At 38.2% G+C, this 24,998-nt stretch overlaps 1 protein-coding gene across 1 annotated transcript in view; it reads left to right on the top strand.

Annotated features, from left to right (window-relative positions):
* Positions 1-10,263: 10,263 nt before the first annotated feature.
* The window catches only part of LOC149239089 (Bacterial sec-independent translocation protein mttA/Hcf106), a 77,546-nt gene continuing 62,811 nt past the window's right edge, over positions 10,264-24,998 (top strand). Inside the window, exons 1-2 of the mRNA XM_089373319.1 lie at positions 10,264-10,441; positions 10,551-10,783. Coding sequence (XP_089229445.1) covers positions 10,354-10,441; positions 10,551-10,783 — 321 coding nt within the window. The 5' untranslated portion in view covers positions 10,264-10,353. The remainder of the gene's footprint in view (positions 10,442-10,550; positions 10,784-24,998) is intronic.

Below are 24,998 nucleotides of genomic sequence, written 5' to 3'. Positions count from 1 at the left end.
AAAGAACAAAAAAAGATTTTGTGGATATCTGTATACATGTATCGGTCCAACCATTGTTCTTTTGACAGTCGCAGGTTTCTGTTCTCCTGTGTCATGAATTCGTGGATCTTTCTATCCAACCAATCTCCAATCTCCTTGTTAGTTGGATTCCAGTGATACGACATCACACATCTCTTATGCAGATTCCGGTCCCGGCAACGGAGCCATTTGTTGGCTTGAGGGGGCCAGACCCAGGTTTTGCATTAGTTAGCTAAACAAATCCCTACATTACTGGCCCTTTCGGCATCAGCACGAGAAGCACGGACCGAAGTCTCACCCGAAGTAATATGGGGGGATGCTGGAACCAAGTTTCCGCACCCTTGAGATGGTTGTGATGTCGCTTTATCTCTTCTATCCCTGCCTTCACGCAAGTGATCTCCCTCTAGGGCTTGTAAGACAAACCCTATGTTCCAGCTTTCAATACCTTCACGAAAGTACACGATTGACCTTCACACAGCTTTAACCCATGGCTCAGGTACTTTCACGCTACTATAGTAGCGTGCCATGTAGATCCCTCTATTATCCTAAGTGATTCACTTATCTTGTCAATTACTTAAAGTTATCGCCATGTAAGCAGATATTTGTGATTGCGTTCAATTATTCAATGTAACTATAGTCATTTGGGCACCATATAAGCATAATAAAGGAAATTCATACACAAGATATTCAAACCCTAACAGAACAAATACAAAGAAATAGCAGAATAACTTATTTTATTGATATCTTTCAAGTATTAAAGACTCTGTCCTCCCTGCACACACAGCTGCAGGGGTTCACGCACTTAGTTGCAGACTTCTACCCTAGGCCTCTGCGCACTCAGCTGCAGAGCCTCTACCTACACTACAACCCAAGACTTAGACTTCTTGCTCTAAGGCTATGACTCTCTTCGTCGTATTATCCTTTAACTACTTAGAGCTTAGCTCTTTTTATACAATCCCATGGTCCACGGACCATGGGTAGATCTTTTATAACCAACATTACATTTCCAAAATAAGGGCGGACAACCCTATGACTCTTTAACACCTACACGCTCCGCGACCACAAAATGTGGAGTCTTTACACTTGGATTACAAAATTTGACCAAAATATGGGCTTTTAGCCCCAAAACTACCCTTGGGGGATCCCGTGCCCAACAGTATGTGGGTTTTAATCCACTGTTGGACACTCTAAGAAATAAGCTGGTATGGGTCAAATTGCCTGGACTACCTTTAGAATATTGGACTCAAAATACTCTAATGGCAATTGGGAAAGATGTGGGTAAATATGTATACATGGACCCTTGTATCCTGGGGATGTTGGATAAACAAGTTGCCTAGATCCTGGTGGAAGTAAATTACACGGGTGGCCTCCCGGAGAATATTGACTTGGAATGGGAATCTTGGAAGTTTAGGCAGAGGATTGATTACTAGGGCATTCCTTTTCGTTGTTTTTTATGCCACCATACGGGCCACTTACTGGATCAATGTCTGCGACGCATTCAACATGGGGATTTGGATCAAGGCGACAACTATTTCAAATCGACCAGTGTGAAGAAATTTCCAGGGTGATTAGTTTCTGGTCCAGGTACTTCTTCCTCTGAAGCCACATTTTTAAAAAATCATATGTCTAAATCTGACCCATCGATGTCGATTCCATCATCTCCCACCAATATCTTGCCTTCTTACATGTGGGGGGGGGGGGGCACATCTCATGATTATAACGTTTATGCACAAATCCTTCACTCTGTTGAATCCTCACACAAACCCCCTATTATTTGTGGCAACCTGTCGTCCTCTCCGCACACGACCTCTGATGTTCAACCACCTCCCCTTCTTGTACACCCTATAAATAATCCCCTCACTAAGACCTCATATCGTTCACACCCGCTCTCGCCCTCTCCACACCGCCCCACCCATCACACAATAGACCAACTTCTTCCTCCATCCCCACACAATTATGTCGACAATGACATCCAATTTCTTCTCCTGAACCGTGCTATGAATCTTACTACCCTCACAGTGCATAAGGGAAAGGGTTTGGATTCCTCACTTGTTATTAGCCCAAACTCGACCAAAAAATAAACACCCGCCGTGAAGGAGGGAGGGGCGGCAGGAAATTTCATGGGAAGACCATGGGAAAACACTTGTTTAGTGATTCGACTAGTTTGTTTGATGTGCCTATCTTGTGTTAATCAAGGTTGTCATTGATGTCAATATGGCATTATTGAGATGGCAAATATTCTTGTGATGCATAATATGATGATGTCCTTGCTCATGATGACAAGTCCCTCTTGATTGATAAGGATGCCATTAATGATGTCAAGCTATTAATGATGCCATTAATATGTGAAGCCATTCATGAAGTCCTGGAACTAACTATGATGTTTCCAAGTGCATTAATGAAATCCTTGCAGTGTTGAAGAAGATAAAACTCGAAGCATTGTTGATGAAGTCCTAGAATTGTTGATGTAAACCCTATACTACATGATGCCTTAACCTTAGAATTGTTGATAAGATGCTCTAGATTTTGTTGAAGCAAAACCTATTAGATAAAGCATGCCCTAATATTCTCTTGGTGATAAGTTGAAGAAAGCTTGGCCCTAAAACTGGAAGTTTAGTGTGAACTTAACAAATATTTAGATTAACATAAATTAAAACTTTGTGAAGGTAAATTCAATGGTGAAAACACTACATTATGTCAGCGATTAAAAAAATACAACAGATACAAGGAAGCTAACTTCAGATTAAATATACATATCAAGATGACATGGATGAAGCATATCATGATGACATTGTGACCCTAAATATTAATGTCTACTTGTTTTTATAAATCCTAAACATTAGTTCTAAAATCTTAATTCCTAAACACCTACGCAAACATCATACATCTATACTATACCATGTACATAAAATTACTTTGTTTAATGGCAGACAAACATGGCATACATGTTTTCTATGGCCATACATGGCAAACAATGTATAATTGCAGCATGTACATGATACAATGGCAAACAAGGCCTTTTACATGGTAGACAAATCTTTTGATGAGATACAACACTCGCATGGCAAACAAGTCTTTTGCATGGTTCTTATATCATCCATCTTTCACATGGCAGACAAATGTGATTCATGTGTGATACATCACATGGCAGACCAATATTTGACATTTCCTCTTCAAGTTGTTGTGCTGCTAATAAAGGATAGTACGAGACTACATGTCATAAAAAAAAAGAGGGACACCAAGTTTATGTATTTAAATATCTTTCTCTGCACATGTCGGCTTCCTCCTTCCAAAGACTCCTTGTCGTCTCACCTTTAAAAACCAAGGGACATGTCTCTTGAAGAGTGACAAAGTATATAAATAAAAGTCATTTGACCTCATTGAAGAAGAACTGTGTAGCAAGTGCCATAGGAGAGTGAGCAAACATTTAAATGAAGACCTTACATCTCACAGAAAAATTAATCCATGAAGGAATTTAGAGATATTTTTGCAGACCTGTAGAGAGGATGTTTTGCAGATCTAAGGAGATGCTTATTGCATACCTGAATGTGGAAAAGTCTTAGTATTATATTTAAAGAATACATATTTTGGACTCATATTATTTACAAACCTATAATATATCCTTCGGACCTGTGAAGAGATTCAATGTTTTGGGCCTGTAATTGAAATCTCTCAGATGTGTTCAGTTGGAAATTCTTGTGGACCTGTGGAGGAGTCTTTCTATTATATTTGAAGGATACAAATCTCATATTTGTTGCAGACCTGTAGAGATCAAGACCTCAACTTGTGGCAAAGACTTATGCATATCTGTGACATTTGAACTAAGAGCTCGGACCTGAAGTTTATCAACAGTGAGGCCTTGATTCTTCTCGGATTTGTGATAAGATCCTTGACATATAGTAGAATACTTATTTGCTGAGTGTTAGTGTGACTGATATTTTTTTTGTACTAGTGATTGCTAACAACACATGACACTCTTGTAAAGACAATGATAGTAAGACAATAAGACTACAATTAATGACAGTGACCCTTGTTGCATACACCAGTACATGAGACAGTGGATTATATTACAAAGACCTTCTTGAAGTCCCTTTGAACATTATTAAAGGCATATTGGAGAAGACTTTGTATACAATCTTGAGAATCTAGCAAACTAGTTGAAGTATAGTATGCAGAAGTTGTGAAGATAGCTTGGCCTTTGCTTGATACATCACCAAAGCATTATTAAAGGATTTTTGAAATGCTGGTAAAGCAACTTGTTGAAAGATATTGTATGTAGACCTATTGAAGCCTATTGGAGACATTCTTGAAGACCATGATGATGCCATCATAAGGTGACCTTGGAGAATTGTATTTGGGGGACATGAAGAGCAGTGGTGACACCTTGTGAGAAATCAAGGTTAACATTGATGATACAACGTGGAGACTAAAGTTAAGGCATTGCTGAAGATTGACAAGGCTCGGTGAAGAAGACCTTGGGATTTGTGAAGTACAACTAAACATATCTTGACGAAGTGAAGCCGAGGGTTGGAGCCTCGAAAAGACAAGGTTGGTGCCTTGGAGGATAGGGTTGGAGCCCTAAAGGATCGGTGTCCTTAAGAAACCAGGTCGGAGCCCGTACCAGAGAAGTGTTGGTGCCCTAGGGTTGGAGCCTCTAAATGCAAGGTTGGTGCCTTGAGAAGATAGGGTTGGTGCCCTAGAGGCCGGAGCCTCACAAAAGTCCAAGTTGGTGCTTGATAACAGGTTGGAGCCTGGGAGATTGAAGATCGATGTCTTCATTTGGGGTTGGATCCCGATATACATTGTACTTGATTCATTGTAAATATTATATTAATAAAAGAATTTATTCCTATTGTTCATTTTGTGTTCTAAATATAAGTGATCTAACTAGTAAAAGTAACAATTGAAAAGAAATACTGATTCACCCTCCAGTATTTCCAACATCTTGGACTCTACTTCTTCTGGGGCCCTTGGAGCAAATGTACCCCTTGGCACTGAGACATGATGAATATTATATCTTACAATATGTGTGGCATGGGGGATGCCACGAAAAAACTCTCCCTGTGACACTTGATAAATTTTATTCGCCCATTCATTATCCTTATTTAGGAAACCATGGTCGATGTTGCTCGATCTGTTACATATTTCAATCCATTTTCCCATCCCGATGTATTGCTACCTTTGATTCATGTGGATTGTCGGGGGGTTCAATGGCTTTGTGGGATCCATACTAGGCAAACTTCAAGGCCCATAAGTTTTTTGTTGGGATATTTCTCTTTGGACATATCCGGGGCATGGAGGAGTAGATTCACATTTGCAACATATATGCTCCATATGAGGGTAGACACATATTCTAGGATAGGGTGGAGGCATTAAACTTACTTAAGATTAGCTTTGTTATAATTGCGGGTGATTATAGTGCCATATTAAATAGGAATGAGGTTTGGGGCACAAGATGTCGTGGTGATCCCATGGCAAACAGATTGACTATCCTTTTTTAAGAGAACCATTTAAACAATATCTGTCCAGATCCTATTGAACCCACCTAGAAAAATGGGAGGAGTGGAGATAACTACATTTGCAAGAGACTTGATAGATTCATGATCCACCAGAATTTAATTGAAAGTTTGGTGAATCTAAGATCACATGTGGTAAATACTTATATCTCGGACCACTGCCCTATTGTTCTGTAATGGAGGATGGAATCGTTCAGAAGGGGTATACCTTTCAAATTCAACCGAACATGGCTTGAGGATGACTCTTTCAACAAATTGGTCATGGCGATTTGGGGTTTATAAGAGACATCCAGAAACAGACCAACCATGGAACATATCACACAGAAGTTAAAACACCTAAAAAGTCGGGTCCGGATATGGGAAAGGAAGAAGAAGGAGGGTTTATTACAGAAATTAAAAGAATTGATAACAAATATTCACAAGATTGGGGATCAATTTTCCACGGGGCCACCTACAGAATAATTACCAGACCGATTGAAATGTTTGGAGGAGCTGAAGAAGCACATATTGGAAATTCAGGAATCCACATGGAGATTAAAGAGAAGGGCTATTTGGATGCGGGAAGGGGACCACAATACAAAATTCTTCCACCACTATGCAAATCAACGGAAAAATAGAAATTCCATCTAGAACATTGAGGGGGCCGATGGTGTATAAGTATACACAAATGCTACAATTCCGAGGGAAGCAATACTATATTTTCAAAATCTATTCAAGGTCAAGGAAGAGATTCACATTGAAGATCTTGTATGGGGTGTGGAGGAATACCCTACAATGTTTGACAATGAGGTAAATGAAATGATAAATAGACTCGTCACACTTGATGAATTACACTTTGTTTTAAAATCATTTGCCAGGGATAAATGCCCTGGCCCAGATGGCTGGGCAGTTGAGTTATTTTTACATTTCTTTGAACTCATGAAAGAGGATTTGTTGAAGATGCTTGAAGGGTCCTGAATTAGATGTTACATCATGGGGTCAATAAAATCCACCTTTATTTCACTCGTTCCATAGATCATTGTTCCCTCCTCCTTCTCAGACTTTCAATCGATCACACTTTGCAACATTATATATAAGATCATTTCAAAGGTTATAGAAAAACATATCAAATACGTTCTTTCAGTACACATTAAGGAACAATTTGGGTTCCTTCAAAACAGATCTATCCACGACACAATTGTCATTGCACAAGAATGTGTACATACCATTCAGAAAAAAAAAATTAGAGGCGTTGTTGATGAAGGTTGATCTACAACGAGCATATGACTGTGTAGACTGGTCATTCCTCATGATTATCTTGTAGAAGATTGGTCTGACCATACAAAATATAGAGTGGATTATGGCATGCGTGTCACATGCATGGTTTGCAGTTCTCATAAATGGGTACCCCACTGAGTTCTTCCGAGCTGGTTGTGGCTTGAGACAAGGTTGTTCGCTATCACCCCTCCTTTTCATTCTTGTCATGGATAAGTAGAAAGATTAATATGACCAGACAAGTGGACTTTCAGGGGATTACAGATGAACCATGAGGTTAGTATCACACACCTCTTTTTCATTGATGATATTATGACTTTTGGTATGATGTCTGGTGCACAATGGGAGACATTATATCACATATTCCAATGTTTTGGCAAGACATCTAGTTTGATTGCAAATGGACACAAGTCTGTACTTATTTATTCAAATGGTAGCCTCTCTAAGATTCAACACATCGCTGAGATGTTTGGGGTCACATACAAACCACTTCAGGACAACTTCACCTACTTGGGGTATAGGTTGAAACCAAACAACTATCATGTACAGGATTGGACTTGGATTTTGCATAAATTTAGGAAAAAAATTAAGTGTTGGACTCACCGGTGGCTCTCCCTGGGCGATAGATTCACATTGATTTAATCGGTACTCCAACAGATGGCCATATACTGGATGCATCTTTTCACCCTTCCTGCAGGCATTGTTTTCCAAGATTCAATCAGTCTTGGCACGTTTTTTGTGATTTGGACTGGAGGGGAAGTGCAAATTCCATTTGATCAAATGGGACACTATCTCCTGCCTTAGAGACCTAGATGGATGGGGCATACTCAATACAAAAATATTTGGGAGGTCATTACTTATTAAGTCCATGTGGCAGACACTATTTGGCGAGGGAATTTGGAATAATATCATAAAGGAAAATACCTCCAAGGAAGACCAGTCTTTGATTGGATTCGTAGGGGGGAAATCGACATTATAAGTGGCTCTATCATATGGCTAAGTTTTAAAAAGATAAAAAATATTTTCCTTCAGCGTATCAAATGGTCATTTGGGAGAGGAAACAAGATTATTATTGGGAGGGACCGTTGTGTTGGTTTATTAGACAATTTTAGACTCCTGGAGGAAATTTTGGAGGCATTGCACCAATGGGGTATATTCTTCCTAGAACAGGTGATCAACGGTTAGCAAGGGGCACATCCGATTTGGAGGGAGGTTGAACATATTGGATTGATGGGGCATTCAACACAAACATGACATTCATACATAAACAAAATTAGGGGCATGGGTCTATGTCGACATCCGAGTGGGGACACCCTTACATGGGAGGGCAGTCTTAAAAATGACACGGTGGTAGTAGTGGATTTCTATCAACACATAATGCACAGGGATACATAATATACACCTTTCCCATTGTTTCTGTTGATATGGAGATCAACCACACCTTTAGAGGTCATCCTTTTCTGCTAGCTGGTATGAAGAAATCGCATATGGACATGGGACAATTTGTGCAAACGCGATTATCTTGGACCCGGGTACTGCGTCATGTGTGGCAGGGGTGATGAAACAATAACTCATATATTCATACACTGCAATATTGCATTACATATCTGGTCTATGATTATGTTGTCTTGCAGGTTAAATTTTAGAGTTTTTTTGTCCATCAAACATCGCTTGAGATGGGGTGCCTCCGGGGTAGGAGCTCAAACCTTTATTCTGTTGTTTACCTTCTAGGAGATTTGGAAGGCACGAAACCAGAGTATTTTTCGTGGGGTGTCGATCAAAGCTTTCAAAATCTGTGCTAAAGTTCTCTCATGGCTGGAACATATGACACTAAGGAGACAACACACCATAGACATGTCTAGACACTACTTAAATCCTTGCATAAATTTGTCGGTTGGTTTCTTTGATGGTGCTGCACAACATGGACAATGTGGGTGTGAGGGATGATTGCACATCAATGAAAATAATGGCTACAAGTTATACTAGCAGGGGGAGAGAGGTACAAACTCCAGGGCCAAGATGATAGCCCTTTGGGGCTTACTGTGGTTTGCAAAGGAAAAGGAGTTCCAAAATATACATATCTGTAGGGATTCTAAGACAATGATTAATGGATTTTCTGGTATATCCTATTTCGAGCCTCCAGAACTTTGGGGATGGAGGGATAAAATCGGGACTTTGCTTCAGAATTTTTATGAACTTTACTATGATGCACATTAGAGGAATTTTGAGGTCTAAAATAGGCCTCTTAAGAAAAATGCACAATCAAAATAAACTTTATAAGAACCAATAGGATTCAAGATGATGATGTCAAGCATAGGGGATGATTCACCATTTTTGGAGTAAAAAAGTAAAAAGATTAAAAAATAATAGAATAATAAAACTATTTTTTCAACTCGTACTTTCAATTTATTTTCCTAATGTTTTACTCAAATTTCAAGTGGGAGTACTCGTTGGAGTACCCATGTTGCATACTTTTGATGGATTGTACTACACGAAAAATGAGAAATACATGAAAGTATGCAACATGGGTACTCTTTGGATGAGGAGTCAAATTTTGCATCCGACGAGTGTTCCCACTTGAAATTTGAGTAAAACACGTAGGGAGATAAGTTGAAAATACGAGTTGAAAAAGTAGTTTTTTCTTTTTTTCCCTCTAAAATTTGATGATGTATTCTAATCTTATTTGATTATTTCCACTATTATTTTATAATTTCCTTAGGAAGCCTATTTTAGACCTCAAAATTCCCTTAATGCATATACATAGAATCAAACAAGATAGCTAATACTCTTTCAAAGATGGGATTGTGTGATCCAAAAGGCTTCATTTTCTACAACTTTATTTCAGATGATTCTGTGAAGAAGGAAGGCAAAATTGCCTTTTAGACCTTAAAATTCCCTTAATGCATATACATAGAATCAAACGAGATAGCTAATACTCTTTCAAAAATGAGATTGTGTGATCCAGAAGGCTTCATTTTCTACAACTTTATTTCAGATGATTTTGTGAGGAAGGAAGGCAAAATTACCATCCCAAAATTGGATGCGATTCCGATCATTATTGTTGTTTTGGTCTTTCTTGAGTTTTGCACTTTACAAATTTTCATTTTTGAAAAATGAAGCTTACACAACATTTCCATTTTTTGACCTGGATAGGATATGTGAACCAAATTTCAAAATACTTAAATCCTTTTTTAAGTGTATTTTCTCATTATGGTTACGGATACTAACTCATTAAATATGATTGTCGATATATGTTTGCCAAATATAATTTTAATTAATTTTTTCTATAATAATAATACTTTTAAATATCAGATATTAATTATAAAATATGTATTATTATACTTTCAAATAAGTTGGTGATCAACCACATCGGTTGTGCTAGTAAAAGATATCCTCTCGTTCCTTTGGTGTAAATGGGATGGTCGGATAAGAAAATACGAAATCAGTCACCATGTTGGTTGGCTTACGATGAGAAGGTGTGAGTCGGTATTTAAGCGCTTTATACATTTATCATTTCAATTAATCCATGTGCGTAGCCAAGCATCCAGTGAGTGAGCACTAGGAAATGGAGAGTGGTAAGGTTTTGATGATGGCATCCCAAACCCACTGTGTGGCCACGATACCTCGGCCTAGCCACCTCGTTCGCCCTTCAGGTATCTTTCCTCTGTTCTTCTGTCACTTCTAAAATTGAGTGTTAAAATATATTAGTTCAGCTGTGGAGTTGAGTCGATGTTTACAGCTGGAAGTATCCAAATTTTGCAGGCCTTCATGCTAGCTCCTGCATATTTTTCCGAGGCGGAAGAGACTTATCATGTTCGAGAGCATTGACGGTAAGTAGACGAGAGCAGAGAAGGGGGTTTAGAGTGACAGCTCTGTTTGGATTGGGCGTACCAGAACTTGCTGTGATAGCGGGAGTGGCAGCCCTCATATTCGGGCCGAAGAAGCTTCCAGAAATTGGAAAAAGCCTTGGCAAGACCGTGAAGAGCTTTCAAGAGGTTCCTATTCCTATTTATATTTCTATTCCAATTTCCTATCACATTCATATAGTCATTTGGTTTGCTAGTCTCAGAGGCGAGAGGTCCCTGAATCTTCTTATTTTATGTTAATTAATATTAATGCCGCGGATGATAAGCATCATATATCTCCGGTGATCAATTGCATTCGGCACTTGGCATAGGGATGAGTATCTGGTAATTATTGCTATTATTTGACAATATGTTTCAGATTATTTATCTTGTTTGTCAAGGTTGTCCTGCAACAAGCATGACTAGAACCTTGCTCTTTTTAATAGCAGCGAGCGACTTGAAGGTATCTAGTCGACCAAGGCCAAACATTGTTGTGATGGATTGTCATGGTTCCCCTTCCTCCATGGAAGGAGAGGTCGGAGGAAGGAGAGGTCTGATCTTCCAGTTCAGACTCATTTGCAAACTGGTCAAGCATGGTTTCCTTATTCGTCTCAGTTTCAGAGCCACAGTGGTGCAATTTTATGGCTATGAAAAGCTGTATGACCTGCATGCATGCCATTTACAACGCGGCCTAAAACAAGACCATTAGATGTTTGTGGATGGGAGGATGGATTTTTGCTTTATTGACTGAGCAGGGTTTGCAAATTTTGAAGTTCAACCCTGCCTTCCTGCTTGATTTTTCTTTTAGTTGTATAACCTCTCCTATCGGATAAGACTGTTTTCTTACTCAAGGCCTCTATTTTTTTGTTCGGCTCTTAAAGATAATGTAATGGGTTGTTCTAATGAACAGGGCTCGAACATTCTTACCTTGAAACTCTCTATATACTTCTCAGTTCACATGTCTTTATGGAATAAATGGATTACCTAGACGTTGTATGGTTCATCCTAATTGTGGTCAACTCTCTTGGTCAAGGTTTTGACAACGTCCGTGAAGTTGGCACTGAGATTCCTTTCATTCCATTTGGCTTTCCATGTATGCGTTGAATGTTTTTTTTTTTTAAATAAGGAGAATCGGTAGACCTGCTGCCTATTACCGAGGAGACCTGGTATTGAGTCACTGGGACTGAGACTATACTCTTGAGCCTTGTGCAACCGCCCAACTGCCCACAAGCCTCGCTAGACAGAGAAACCGAGTTTTGAACATAGGCGGGGCCCATATATTGGTTGACAAACACCTTCTGGTGCAGGACGTCCACTGCCCAACCTAGCCTGATGGGCTGTGTATGTGTTGAATGTTAGGGTCTTGACTCTTACCTGAACCCCCTTATTTAGACACTATATTAATGTATGAGGCCACCTTCATTGAATAAGGCCCATTAAAAAGTTAGTTGATAGTAACTCATTGTAAAAAATGCCTTTTTTAATAAAGCTCAAATTTGTTATTAGGTTCTCATTTTAAGTGGGTCCATAGATAGTTAAGATTCTTTACGAAAAATTATATAATGAGTAGAAGGTTATGTAATGTTTTGTCAACAACTACGATTGTATTTGGAGCATTGCTTTTAGAGTTTGTCCCCTTGAAGACGTAAGGGAACAAGCTATCTATTTTTGATTATGAAAGAAATTTTTCTTAGGGTTTATCTCTCTTTTCTCTCGTATTCTTGGGTTTTGCACTACATTTTATGTGTTTTCTCCAAAGTTTTGGAGTTAGTTACACTACAAGTAGTTTCTGAGCTCTTTCTTGGGCACCCTGGAAAAAGTTTTGGGCATATAGTGGGATTTTTTTCCTTACTAGTTTTTAACGAAAAAAAGAGGATGGCAACATTTAGGTTGATTTTTGAAACTTTCTGTGAAAAATTTGGAGAATCCAATCCAAGAATGGAATTCCTCTCGACAAAATATCCAATTTCAATTTTTTTTTAACAAAACAGAGTCCAGGAAGTGGAGATATTGTTGATTTAAAATCAATGTGTTTTTAGGTTTTTTTGGGAAGGCCTCAAATTTCACAGATAGATATCTTTTGATCAAGTGCATAGATTTCAGGCAAACTAGTGCTAGTAAATCCAGAGAAGCTGTGGCATTTCATAATTGGGGTTGTAATAGGAAATTTGAGAAATATAGCAGAAGTTGTGATCATTTTACATTTTCAGCCTCAAACCCTACCTTACACAAGTTATTTTTTAGTGTTTTTAAGAGTTTTTTCTTCTGTTAGCCAGCTCATAATTTTTTTTTTTTTAAAGATATGTGTTCTGGTGTCTTTAAATAACAAGTGGTTTGTCGTTCATTGGGTAAAATCGTGGTAAGGGAGGAATACATGCAGACCACTTTCTAGTACTTGGGTAGTTGTGTAGTAGGTTGAATTCCTTTAGTTAGTGCTTGGAGTTATTGTGCCAAGTACTACTATTGAACCCCACATGTATATCAAAAAACTATAACACATGACAATCCCTTGTCCTTAGGACCCAATAACTTTTTAGTGAGCTCGCCCATGAAGGATAATACCTATAAACCATCTCATACTTCTTTGGACAACACGACCATCTGCTTGACTTGAGACAGGTTGAATAGTTTGGAAAACTAGTTTAAAATGTTGGATGAGAATTTCGATAAGAAGCTAGATAACAAGTTGGTTTGGAATTTTAATAAGAAGCTAGATAAGAAGTTGGAGAAGAAGCTAGATGAGAAGTTTCAGTAGTGCAATGGAAAAAACCTAGCCAACTTTGACAAGATGTTGATTGAGTAGTTGTGAAGCATTCTAGCCCAAGGCATACCAGAAGAATAACATTAGATTGCACATCACATTGAGCCACAATAAGAAGAAACTTCTCACTTGGGACTATGTAGCCACCCACAACCCTCTTCAGGTCTGCACATTAATAGACTAATGGATAATAACATATGACACCATTCTCCTTGAAAGAATGAAGTTTCTCTCAAGAGGAAAGGGACATAGGGGTTTTCCTAATTCAGATTATACATATAGGCTATTTTTTTAGCACATGGGTGTTTTGCCTTCTCAAACCATGAACCCTCTATTTATATGCTTTGGAGTTAGTTCAAGTAGTTGGGGCTTAAAATTTGGGTTGTAGAGGATACAACTTTTTCTTCTTCTACTAAAAGCCCGTACCTTTGTTACCTTTTAGATTTTTTAGTATATTTTGAGGGTACTCACATGTTGCTAAGTGGCAACTTGTGAGTTGCTCAGAAGTTGTTTCAAGGCAAGGGATGAACATAGGGAAGGATATTGCAGATATTGTTTAGGAAGAATTGAAATTGCTGAAATAGGATTTAGTGTTGGCTCAACTCAACTCATAAGATCAAGGATAACCGAATTCATCTCTAACACAGACACCCATGGTTGCAAGTTGAAGAAATGTCTTTATATTGCAAAGCAGGCGCCATGGGCATGCTATGCCAAGATCGATGAGTATTTACACAAGTTAGGGTTTTCCAAGAATTTTGCAGATTCTAATTGTTAATTTGTAATCGATAAATTTGATCTATTTGTCTTGGTCCTATATGGAGATGAATTAATCATTACAAGAAACTCCAACTAGTTCATTTTGTGGTGTAAGAAAAAATTGGTTAGTGAGTTTGAATGATGGACATTGCTCTATTGCATTATTTTTTGGGATTAGAGGTTTGGTAAGTTGCAACAAAAGTCATTCTTTGGACAAGTGAAGTTTACCTTATAGATTATGAGGAGATTTTAGATGTTGGATTGCAAGTTTCTGCCTACTCCAATGGTTCTCAATCTAAAATTGACCCGTGGTCAAGATTCTGATTTAGTTGATCCTACTCTATGTAGGTAATGGATCAAGTCATCGATGTACTTCATGAATACCAAGTTGGGCATATGCTATGTAGTTAATATAGTAAGTTTATGGTTGAGCCTCAATAGTGTCATTGGAATGCTAGTAAGCATGCTGAAATACTTCAAGGGCACTATTCATTATGGCATGTGATATGCAAGAGATGGTGAGTTGTTACTCCATGTTTTTGTTGATTTAAATTAGTTGGGAGTAGGACATGAAAAAACACTTCTGGCTATTGTTTTAGCTTGGGTACATGTATAATTTCTTGGTTTAGCAAAAAGCATGCAATAATTGCCCTCAATTTAGCAAAATTGTCGATTTTTTGTAGCATCGGGAGGTATTCTCATATGGCCTAGAAAAATTAAATAAATTTATTTTTTGAGGTCTCCAAGTTGACCTAGAAAGTCAAGTCGGCTTAGGGGGTGAAAGGGTGTGTCCCTTGGGTTATTTTACCCCCATTCGACAAGTATAAATATATGATGTGATGCCTCATTCTCTCACCAACAAAAAAGCAAGTTTGAGATTTGTTTCAGAGGTGATCTTTTCTACTTTTATCTCTCTCTCTTGGCCGCACATGTGGAGAAAGAAGACCAAGTTTTCGACTAGATCGTTGACTTTGTTTGCTTGATCTTGACTGGGCATTGACCGAGCTAATTTGACATTTGTCTTGACTAAATTTGACTTATGTTGACGGAGCTACAATTGACCACAGGTCCAAATTTGACTAGAGTTGACTGGTTTTTGTTGGGATTTGTAGCTTGGGAGGTACTCCAAGCCTTGAGGATTGAGGGTTGTGGAGGAGTTGGCACATGAGTATGGCTTGTGGGCATGAAACCCAAGCCTGTGGGCTTTGCACCCAAGCATGTGGGTGTGAATTTGTGAGGAGATTTTTACATGTGATGATTTGAGTTGATAGAGGGCTCTGAGAGTAACCAAACGCAACGAAAATCACACGAATCTGAGTTGTACAAATGAAGTTATGGTGTGTTATTCTGTCTAGTTGGGTAGGTCGACATGAGGTTAAGTAGTGCCCAAAGACAAATTCGTTGGAGCCACTTGATGCATATAAATAGAGGTCAAGTGTGAGGCATAAAAGATTATCCTAAGTGCATTCAACTTCATGGTTTAGCTTTGCGATTTGGAGTGCGAGTCTGAGGCTAGAAAAAGGAGTAAAGGGCCGCCGAGTTTGGAGAGTATCTCTGCAATTTGGTGCAGTTTTTCTTTGTGGAATAGGCTGTAGCCTTGAAGTAGTAGGAAGGTGACATAAGGGCGTTTGTGGGTAGCATGGGTATATCTCCTTAGCCAGATCAGGGCACAACAAATCAAAAGTATGTACGAGTGCGTTTTGTGCTTGATTGTGTGTGGGTTACCTCTATCTACAGGGTTGCAGAGAATGGTTGCTACAACAACACATTGAAGGGACTCTTTTGAGGGTAGCTAGGCCTAAGTTAGGTTTGTCCCTTAGGCCACAGCTCCTGGAGATGATTGCGGTGTAGTTCAGGGGGAGTCTCCATATGTATGCCCAACATTCTTATTGCTAGTTGGTATAGGAATGCTGTAGGGTAAGTCGAGGAGCAACCTCATACCCTAGGGTAGAGTTTGTTGCCTATCTTTGGACAACAAAAGGAGCAGTCCTTTGGGAGAAGATCACACAGTGTTGGAGCAATGGGTTAGGGTTGGTAGGGTGCCCTAACTAGTCTTCTAGAATCACAAAAATCGAGGCAAGGAGGCAGTAGCAGTACATTATAGATGACTCCTTGATGATGGATGAATGCTAGTTGGATGGGTGTCCTAGAAGAGGACAGTTTGGTGAAGTCTGTTGGCAGCCAAGGGGAAGGGTCTTCATAGTGGTTGAATGCCCTAACCAGGAGCAAATTCTACAATAAGGATTGGTCACTTGTGGTCTATTGGAGGGCAGCGTGAGAGTGGATAGTGGATTGGGCATTTATGGTCTGTTGGAGGGCAGTGTGATACTGCCCAAGTTGGAGCCTGGTGTGCAACACTTTAATGGACAAAAGTAGCTGCTAGAGTGGCAGAAGAAGAGCTCAAGGGTTTGCTGAGGGTAGTCTTCCTAACCCGTATTTATTGTGAGAGATGGACATCTTGTAGTGATAGGTGGCAGCCCTCCGTGCCCTATGTTAGTCTTCATTAGAGAAGCGTAGGAAGGCTATAGTGGGCTGAAGTCCCTAAGTAGCTGAGGAGCAGCAGGGGGCAGATGAGAGTTGTTAACAAATGGAGTTATGAACAACTCAACATGAGTCTCGATGTGTTGTGCCCTTGATAGAGTAAGGCACAACTAGTGAGCAGATTGGATAGCCGAGGTTCAATGGCCAGATGGACTTGGATTGTTGATGGAGGTAGTGTTGCAGATCGGGAGCCAAAGGACCGGGCAGGTACACGGTACGACTGAGAGGAGCTGAGAGAGCGCGTTACAGCCATCTGGTCAGAGTATCTTGTTGAGGGTAGATTGGTTGTCGATGGACTGACTCCAAGGCCTAGTTTTGTATTCTTGTACTAGTGGATGTATGAGGGCCATTATTCCTGTACGGGAGCCCTAGGATATTGTATTATTCAGTTTGATTAATATAACAAAGTTGGGTTATTGTACAAAATTGTGTAAAAAGTTGTCTATGTTTTGTGCACTAGTAGATTTACTATTGTTTATATTCCATCGCGCAAAGTAGTTTCGTTGTGATACTTGGTTTCATAGCGTTAAGATTCTATCCTAGACACCAGTATTGTGGAAAAACAACAGTTTTGATTAGTGTTATCTTGTTGTTGATTTTGACTAGGTTTGACTGATATTTTGGCTTGGACGTTGGCACAAATTTCTAGACAAATTGGACTTGTAAACTTTGTTGAAGAATAATTTCTCCTAAAAAGAAAAGTTGTTAGGTTTTCTCCCAAGGTCGGGTTTCTCAGGGTAAAATTATTGTCTCTATTGTGCATGGTTATCTTTCTATGATCTTTACTATTTCCGCTGCATTTACTATTGAGATTTTCTGTGTATAATTGTTTAACGATATTAGTGGCATGAGATAAACCGTTTAAAGATCATTAGGTAGTAATTATCAATCAAAAATTTGGTTTCTACTGCACATCTTTTAGAAAATTCAACATGGTTTTAGAGCATTGTTGAAAGTGTAGTCATTGAAGTTAGTCTAAGAGACAAGTATTCAACAACTTGATTGGATATTTTGATCTCTTGTCAAAATGGTGCTAAGTCACAGAATGAAAAGCAGGATGGATGGTGTCATTCTAGAGCCAGAGGGAGTTGAGGAGAAAGTCCTTGTCTTTGCGCTTTCAGTCACTATTACCAATAACTATGATGTTTGTTTGGGGGACAATGGTGCTTCTAGGCACATGATAGGTTTTCGAGATTCTCTCACTGATTTGACAGAAAGGGATTCAACATTGCAGGTGGAACTTGGAGACAATGCCAAGTATGCAGTGAAGGGAGTTGGGTCAACCTCGTTTCAGTTGGAGCCCGGAGATCCACTACACATGAGAGATGTTTTATATGTACTAGGATTGAAGAAGAATCTATTCTCTATCTCAGCACTGAAGATAGAGCTTATTGAGTTGCATTTATGGATGTTCAGATTCTTATATGGCCTAAGGGCTCAAGAATGGACTCAGCAGAAGTATTTGGTGTTCGAGAGGGAGGTCTATATCGACTTATAGGATGAGCAACCCAAGCATTGGTACATGACAATATGAGTTTGTGTGAGTTATGGCATCAGAGATTTGTTCATCTACAATACAGGGCTTTACTTGCATTGAGGCAAATGGTTATAGGTCTTCCAGAGCTCCAGGTAGAACATGATGGCATTTGCAGGGGTTGTGCACTTGGCAAGAATGCCAAGGGATCGTTTCCAAGCCATGATAGTAGATCCAAGGGGATCTTGGATCTAGTACATTCAGATGTATGTGGACATATGACTACATCCTCCTTGTGTGGCTAATTGTGCTACGTAACGTTCATTGATGATTTCTCTCGAAATACTCGAATCTACTTTATGAAGGCCAAGGATGAGGTCTTCAGCAAGTTCCAGGAATTCCAGGCTCAGGTAGAGAACTTGGCAGGAAGGAAGATCAAAGTCTTGACGTCAGATAATGGAGTAGAGTACACTTCTAGAGACTTCAATGATTTCTGCAAGGAGGTAGGGATCAAGAGGGAGTGGATAGTTCCTTATAACCCTCAGCGGAATGGAGTTGCGGAAAGGAAGAACATGACTATTGTGGAAGCGGTGAAGTCGATGATTCATGATTAGGATCTACCCATGTTCTTATGGCCAGAGGCAACCAATAGAACTGTTTATGTTTAGAACCAAAGTCCTCACTGGATATTGGAGGACAAGACTCTTGAGGAGGCATTAATAGGAGTCCAGCCAAAAGTCAGTCATTTGAGGAGCTTTGGTTGTCTAGTATATGTTCACGTGCCCAAGGAGAAGAGGAAGAAGCTAGAACCTTTTTGGAAGAAGGGTACTTTTATGGGATACAACGACATTCCAGGACAACGACAGATTGAGGTTAGTCGGGATGTTATTTTTGATGAGGAGGTAGCCTTCAGGTTGTCCAAAGAGTCCCACATGGATATTGATAGGGAGGAGTAGAAAGCTCTGAAGGATTCAGGTACAGGTCCCTCTGTTCCAGTCAATCATCCTTTAGACTATCAGGAGTCAGTAGAACTAGCAGAGCCAATGGACATGCCTAGAGATGTTACAATGACCAAGAAGAGGCCGTTGTGGCTTTGTGACACTTTGCACAATGCAGAGGGGCATGCAACTCCCAGAGGTAATTTCAGGGAAAGCAAACGACCTCAGGGGTTCTTGAGTTAATGCGCATTGATGAGCCATATCATTGATTCTAAACCTTCCAGTTATGAGGAGGCAACAAGCCAATAGGTTTGGAGGGATGCCATGATGGAGTAGTATTAATCCATCTTGAAGAATGATGTGTGGGAGATTGTTTCGAGACCAGAAGGGAAGTCAGTGGTGACTTCCAAGTGGATCTATAAGATCAAGCATGTAGTAGATGGCGACATCGAGAAGTACAAAGCGAGGTTCGTGGTGAGAGGGTTCTCCCAAAAATAGGGAGTGGACTATGAGGAGATGTTTGCTCTAGCTGCCATGTACACTTCTATTAGAACTATTGTTTCTCTTGCTTTTGTTATGGGTTGGAAGATACATTAGATGGATGTAAAGACTGCATTCCTCAATGGTGTAATTGAGGAGGAAGTGTACATAGAGCAACCTCAGGGCTTTGAGGTACATGGGAAGGAGTTCCATGTTTCCAGACTGAAGAAGGCTTTGTACGAACTCGAGCAGATACCCAGGGCATGGTATTCTAGGATTGATGGGTACTTGATGAGTTTGGGCTTCACCAAGAGTGTTGCGGATCTAGATCTTTACTACATGGTTGTTGATGGTAATCCTCTAATATTGGTGTTGTATGTTGATGATTTATTCATCGAGGTGCAGAGAGACTCATTATTGGGTGCAAGAGGGAGTTAGCCTTGGAATTTGAGATGAAGGATCTTGGCCTGATGCATTATTTCTTGGGATTAGAGGTATGGCAGAGACCTGGTGAGATCTTCCTCAGACAGGGGAAGTACGTTGTCCAGATTTTGAGGAGATTTGGTATGATGGACTGTAAGTCCATGGCTACACCTATGTTGACCAATTCGAAGAAGCTGAGTGATTCCGCTTCAAATTCAAATTTAGTGGATCCCATGATGTACAGGTAGTTGATTGGATCCTTGATGTACTTGGTTAAAACCAGGCCTGATTTTTGCTTTGTAGTGAACACCCTGAGCCAGCATATGGTTGAGCCAAGGTAGATACATTGGGTTGCAACAAAGCATGTCTTGAGGTACCTACATGGTACAGTTGGATATGGTCTGAGATATGTCTCAAGTGGTGAAGTGAGGCTACAGGGATATATAGATTCAGACTGGGCTGGGAGCGCAGAGGACAGAAAGAGCACCTTGAGGTGTCGCTTCAACTTGGGATTATTATAATTATTTATAATAATAATAATAAGTATTATTATTATTATCATTAATTATTTATAGTATAATTAAGATCTATTAATAAATCATTTAACTAGCTATGAATTAATAACAATAAAAAGTTTTAAAATAATTTTTTTTTAATTAATTTGTTGATTAGTTTCTTTTAGTAAGAACATAATTTTTTTTTCTAATATTATCAAGCATTATCAATCTAAATTAGTTATAACAATATTAGTACTCTTTGATATTCATTATAATTAATATTTATTTATAATGATTATAATAATTAATAATAATAATAATAATAATAATTATTATTATTATTATTAGTAACAATTATTATTTATAATAATAACTAGTACTTAATAATTATAAGGTCTATTAATCAATCAATTAAACTAACTAATTAAGTACTTATAATAAGAATTAGAAATTAGTAATAAATATTTATAATAATGATTACTATTATTAATTATTATTATTATTAAAAAAATTATATTAAGAATTATTTATATTAGATTAAGAATAAGAATTAGTTTTTAATTATGAAGTTCTATTAATCAACTGATTAATTCTCTTAGTAATTAGATTTAATAATAAATAGTTTTTAATTATTATTATAATATTTTCCAATTAATTAATTAACTTCTAAATTATTAACTCTTAAAAAATTATTAAAAATTACAATAAAAAACTTAATAATTACAATAATTTTTTTTAAAAAATGTGGATAATAATAATTATTATTAAAAAGCCGACCTTCATCTCATCCTTAAATCAACTCACCTCATAACTATTTAAACCTCTCATTTAGCTCTTCTACTATCAACATTCAGAAATTGTCATGATGATGGATCCCTGTTAGGATTTGAAACGTTGACAGAATATGGTTATTACTGTGGGTTCTTTGGAAACTAACTCATATGATATTCTGGTTTATCAAGAAGCAGACTTTTGTCACACTCAGTACAACAGAGGCAAAGTATGTTGCAGCGAGTGCCACAAGTCAGGAAGCAATGTGGCTTCAGAAGCTACTTGTAGGGCTATTTGATCAGGAGCTTGAGACGCCCTTGATATTTTGTGATAATTAAAGCTGTGTTAAGCTTTTAGAGAATCCAATTTTTCATGATAGGTCGAAGCACATTGAGATCAAATATCACTTCATCTGAGACATGGTGCATAGAGGAGCAGTGAAGCTCCAGTACATATCCACCTATGAGTATATTGCGGACATTTTCACCAAGCCTTTGTCTAAAGCGAAGTTTGTATACTTCAGAGACAAGCTTGGCGTGATGCAAAATGTCTCCCTCATTGAGAGGGAGTGTTGATGTCTTTGCAGGATTGGGCAGATCTTATCCTGAGAAGCCATTGAAGGACTTTGGCTTGGTCATGCTAATTTGACCAAAGGAGACTGATGTAATTCACCTGAGAAGCCATAAAAGACTTTGGCTGGGCTGTGTTGATTTGGCCAGTGGTGAATGGTATAGGGGTAGATCCTCTCCGGAGAGGCCATGAAGGACTATGGCTGGTTCACGTTGATTTGATTAGAGGAGATTGATACATTTACCTGAGAATCCTTAAAGGACTTTGGTTGTTGATTTGGCCAAGGGTAAATGGCCTAGGATACTCACATTGCCTACTCTAGGATGGAGTGATCTATAGGCGTGCATGTTAAAAGACACTACATCAACATAGCAAGCTCATGAACTTTTCTTGTGGAGAGAAATTCCAGCTAAGGAGAAAACTACAACCAAGGAGAATACCTCCCTCGCTAAGAGGGAGTGTTGAATTTTTTGGCATTGGGAGGTATTCTTGTATGGCCTAGAAAAATTAAATAAATTTATTTTTTGAGGTCTCTAAGTTGGCCTAAAAAGTCAAGTTGGCTTAGGGGGTGAAAGGGTGCGTCCCTTGGGTTATTTTACCCCCATTCAACGAGTATAAATATATGATGTGATGCCTCATTCTCTCACCAACGAAAAAGCAAGTGTGAGATCTGTTTCAGAGGTTATCTTTTCTATTTTTATCTCTCTCTTGACTGCACATGTGGAGAAAGAAGGCCGAGTTTTTGACTAGATCGTTGACTTTGTTTGACCAAGCTTGACTAGGCATTGTCCAAGCTAATATGACATCTATCTTGATCAAATTTGACTTATGTTGACTCTAGTTTGATTGCAAGGCCGAATTTGACGAGGCAGAAATTTGACCAAAGTTGACTGGTTTTAACTAGTGTTATCTTGTTGCTTATTTTGATAAGGTTTGACTGGTATTTTGACTTGGACATTGGCACACATTTCTAGACAAATTGGATTTGTAAACCTTGCTGAAGAATAATTTATCCTTAAAATAAAAGTTGCTAGTTTTTCTCCCAAGGTTGGGTTTCCCAGGGTAAAATTATTGTTTCTATAGTGCATGGATGTCTTTCTATGATCTTTATTGTTCCGCTACATTTATTGTTGATATTTTCTGTGTATAATTGCTCAGTGATATCAGTGGCACGACACAAATTGTTTAAAGATCATTAGGTAGTGATTATCAAATCAGAAAATTGGTTTCTACTAGACAACTTGTAGAAAATTCAACAAAAAGTAGAATCCATTGTAGCTTCCTTATTGAGTTTTGAGGCAACTTGGCTTTGCAAGTTGGTCACTGACTTGATTGGTCAGATGTTGGATCCTACTATTATTCATGGTGATAATTAGGGTTGTTCATGGTGATAATTAGAGTTGCATTAAGCTATTTGAGAGTGCAATCTTCCATGATTGATCTAAACAAATTAAAATAAAGTATATAAGGTTTAAACATAGTACAAAGGAGAACAATGATTTGGAGCGAAGTCATAGGGTTTGCCAAATCTGAAGCTTCAAGTTTGAATTTAATCGAATATGAATGCCTTAGTTAAGATTTGTTTAACTTTAATTCAAATTAGACATGAACTTTGAGGGGTAGTCAAGGTGTCAACGGAGTAGGTTGCAATTGTAACTTTTGAATTAGAAGTGTATTTCTTTTATGATATGGTTTGAGGCCCTGTTTGATTCTCTTGAAAATATCATAACTATCTAGGAGCACAAGGTTTCCAATTCGGAAACCATCAAACACGTCTTAATATACTAATATGTATACATAATAAATATATTAATATAATACTATTGCGTAGTGTGCAGGGTCATAGAATTGTTGTTTGTGGGTGATTATATAACGTCAATGAGAGAGTCCACAATGTACTACCAACATTCTTCACAGAAGAGTCAAATCCCATAAAGGGTTGGTGGAGTTTGTGGGTGTGAACCTTTGCACCACATATTATGCAAGGCAACATGGAACAACCCAACTGAAGGTATTTCATTTCCTCTCAATGCTCTTGCATTCTAGTGCTGTTACACTCCATGAGTTTTGAACATTGACACTCAATTTCATCTCCCCTTTCCCTTGCTTTTGTTTTGTTTTCTATGCCATGTCTAACGTTCCACAAAATTCTATGTTGCATTTACAATCTCATAATAGTTGGTCAATTTATCATGTAACTTATAACTTAAGTGAATGTCTATGTTAGTGTATTTTAAATTTATACATAAATTAATCTTTTAAAAATTGGTTATATGTTTCTTTAATCTTATATTTATTATAGATTAATATAAGTTATATCTATAAAAAATTAAAAGTTTACTAATATAAACTATGCATAGAAAAATATAACTATATATATGTATCATAGTTATGAATCATGATAATCACTAAAAAGTCACAATGTGGTGATTTTTATACTTGACCGATTGTATGGCCAGTAAAAATCAACATTTTTTACTAAGTGAAAAAATCGTGATAATATTGTAAAAATCATGATAAAATCATGACATGATCAAAAAAATTGCCAGCCATGTGGACAAAGGCACTTTAAGTTTTCTATTTTTTTCAGGGTTTTTTTGACTCATTTTGCAAATAGAAAGAAGCTAAGTTGCAGGAAACGTGGGACCGCCCATACCAACTGCGTTTCAGCATGAAAACCCCAAAACATGGCTGAAATGAGCCCAAAACACGTTTTAGCTGGGTTGATCACTTTTTTGAAAAGAATGAAACACATTTTAGGCAGTAAACCTCGTGTTTCAATGTCCTACATTGCGTTTTAACATCCATACGAAAGCTGTGGGGCGGTAAAACATGCTTGTGTGGTGCGTGTGGGCCGAGCGCAAACCATTTAAAAAAGACAATAATTTATGAGTGGGCAAATTAATATTCAATGCTAGGGCCCTACTAATGTTGTGAAATTAATGGTAAGATTAAGAATATTCTATGTAATAAATGGTAATGATAAATTTTTAACATTACCATTAATTGACTCGGGATGTTTGAGAGTGGTTCCAACCTTATTGGATTTCTTACAGTGAAAGTAGAATTTTAGACCCACTCCAAATCCAACAAATTTAACAATTTCTAGGATTTCAAGATTGAGGGGATTGCAAAATTTTTGTTGAAAATG

This window comes from Pinus tabuliformis, chromosome 8 (genome assembly GCF_031772625.1).
Source record: "Pinus tabuliformis cultivar Carrire ecotype Pingquan chromosome 8, CPIR1, whole genome shotgun sequence".
Classification (NCBI taxonomy): domain Eukaryota; kingdom Viridiplantae; phylum Streptophyta; class Pinopsida; order Pinales; family Pinaceae; genus Pinus; species Pinus tabuliformis.
This window is presented reverse-complemented; position numbering and strand designations above follow the sequence as displayed.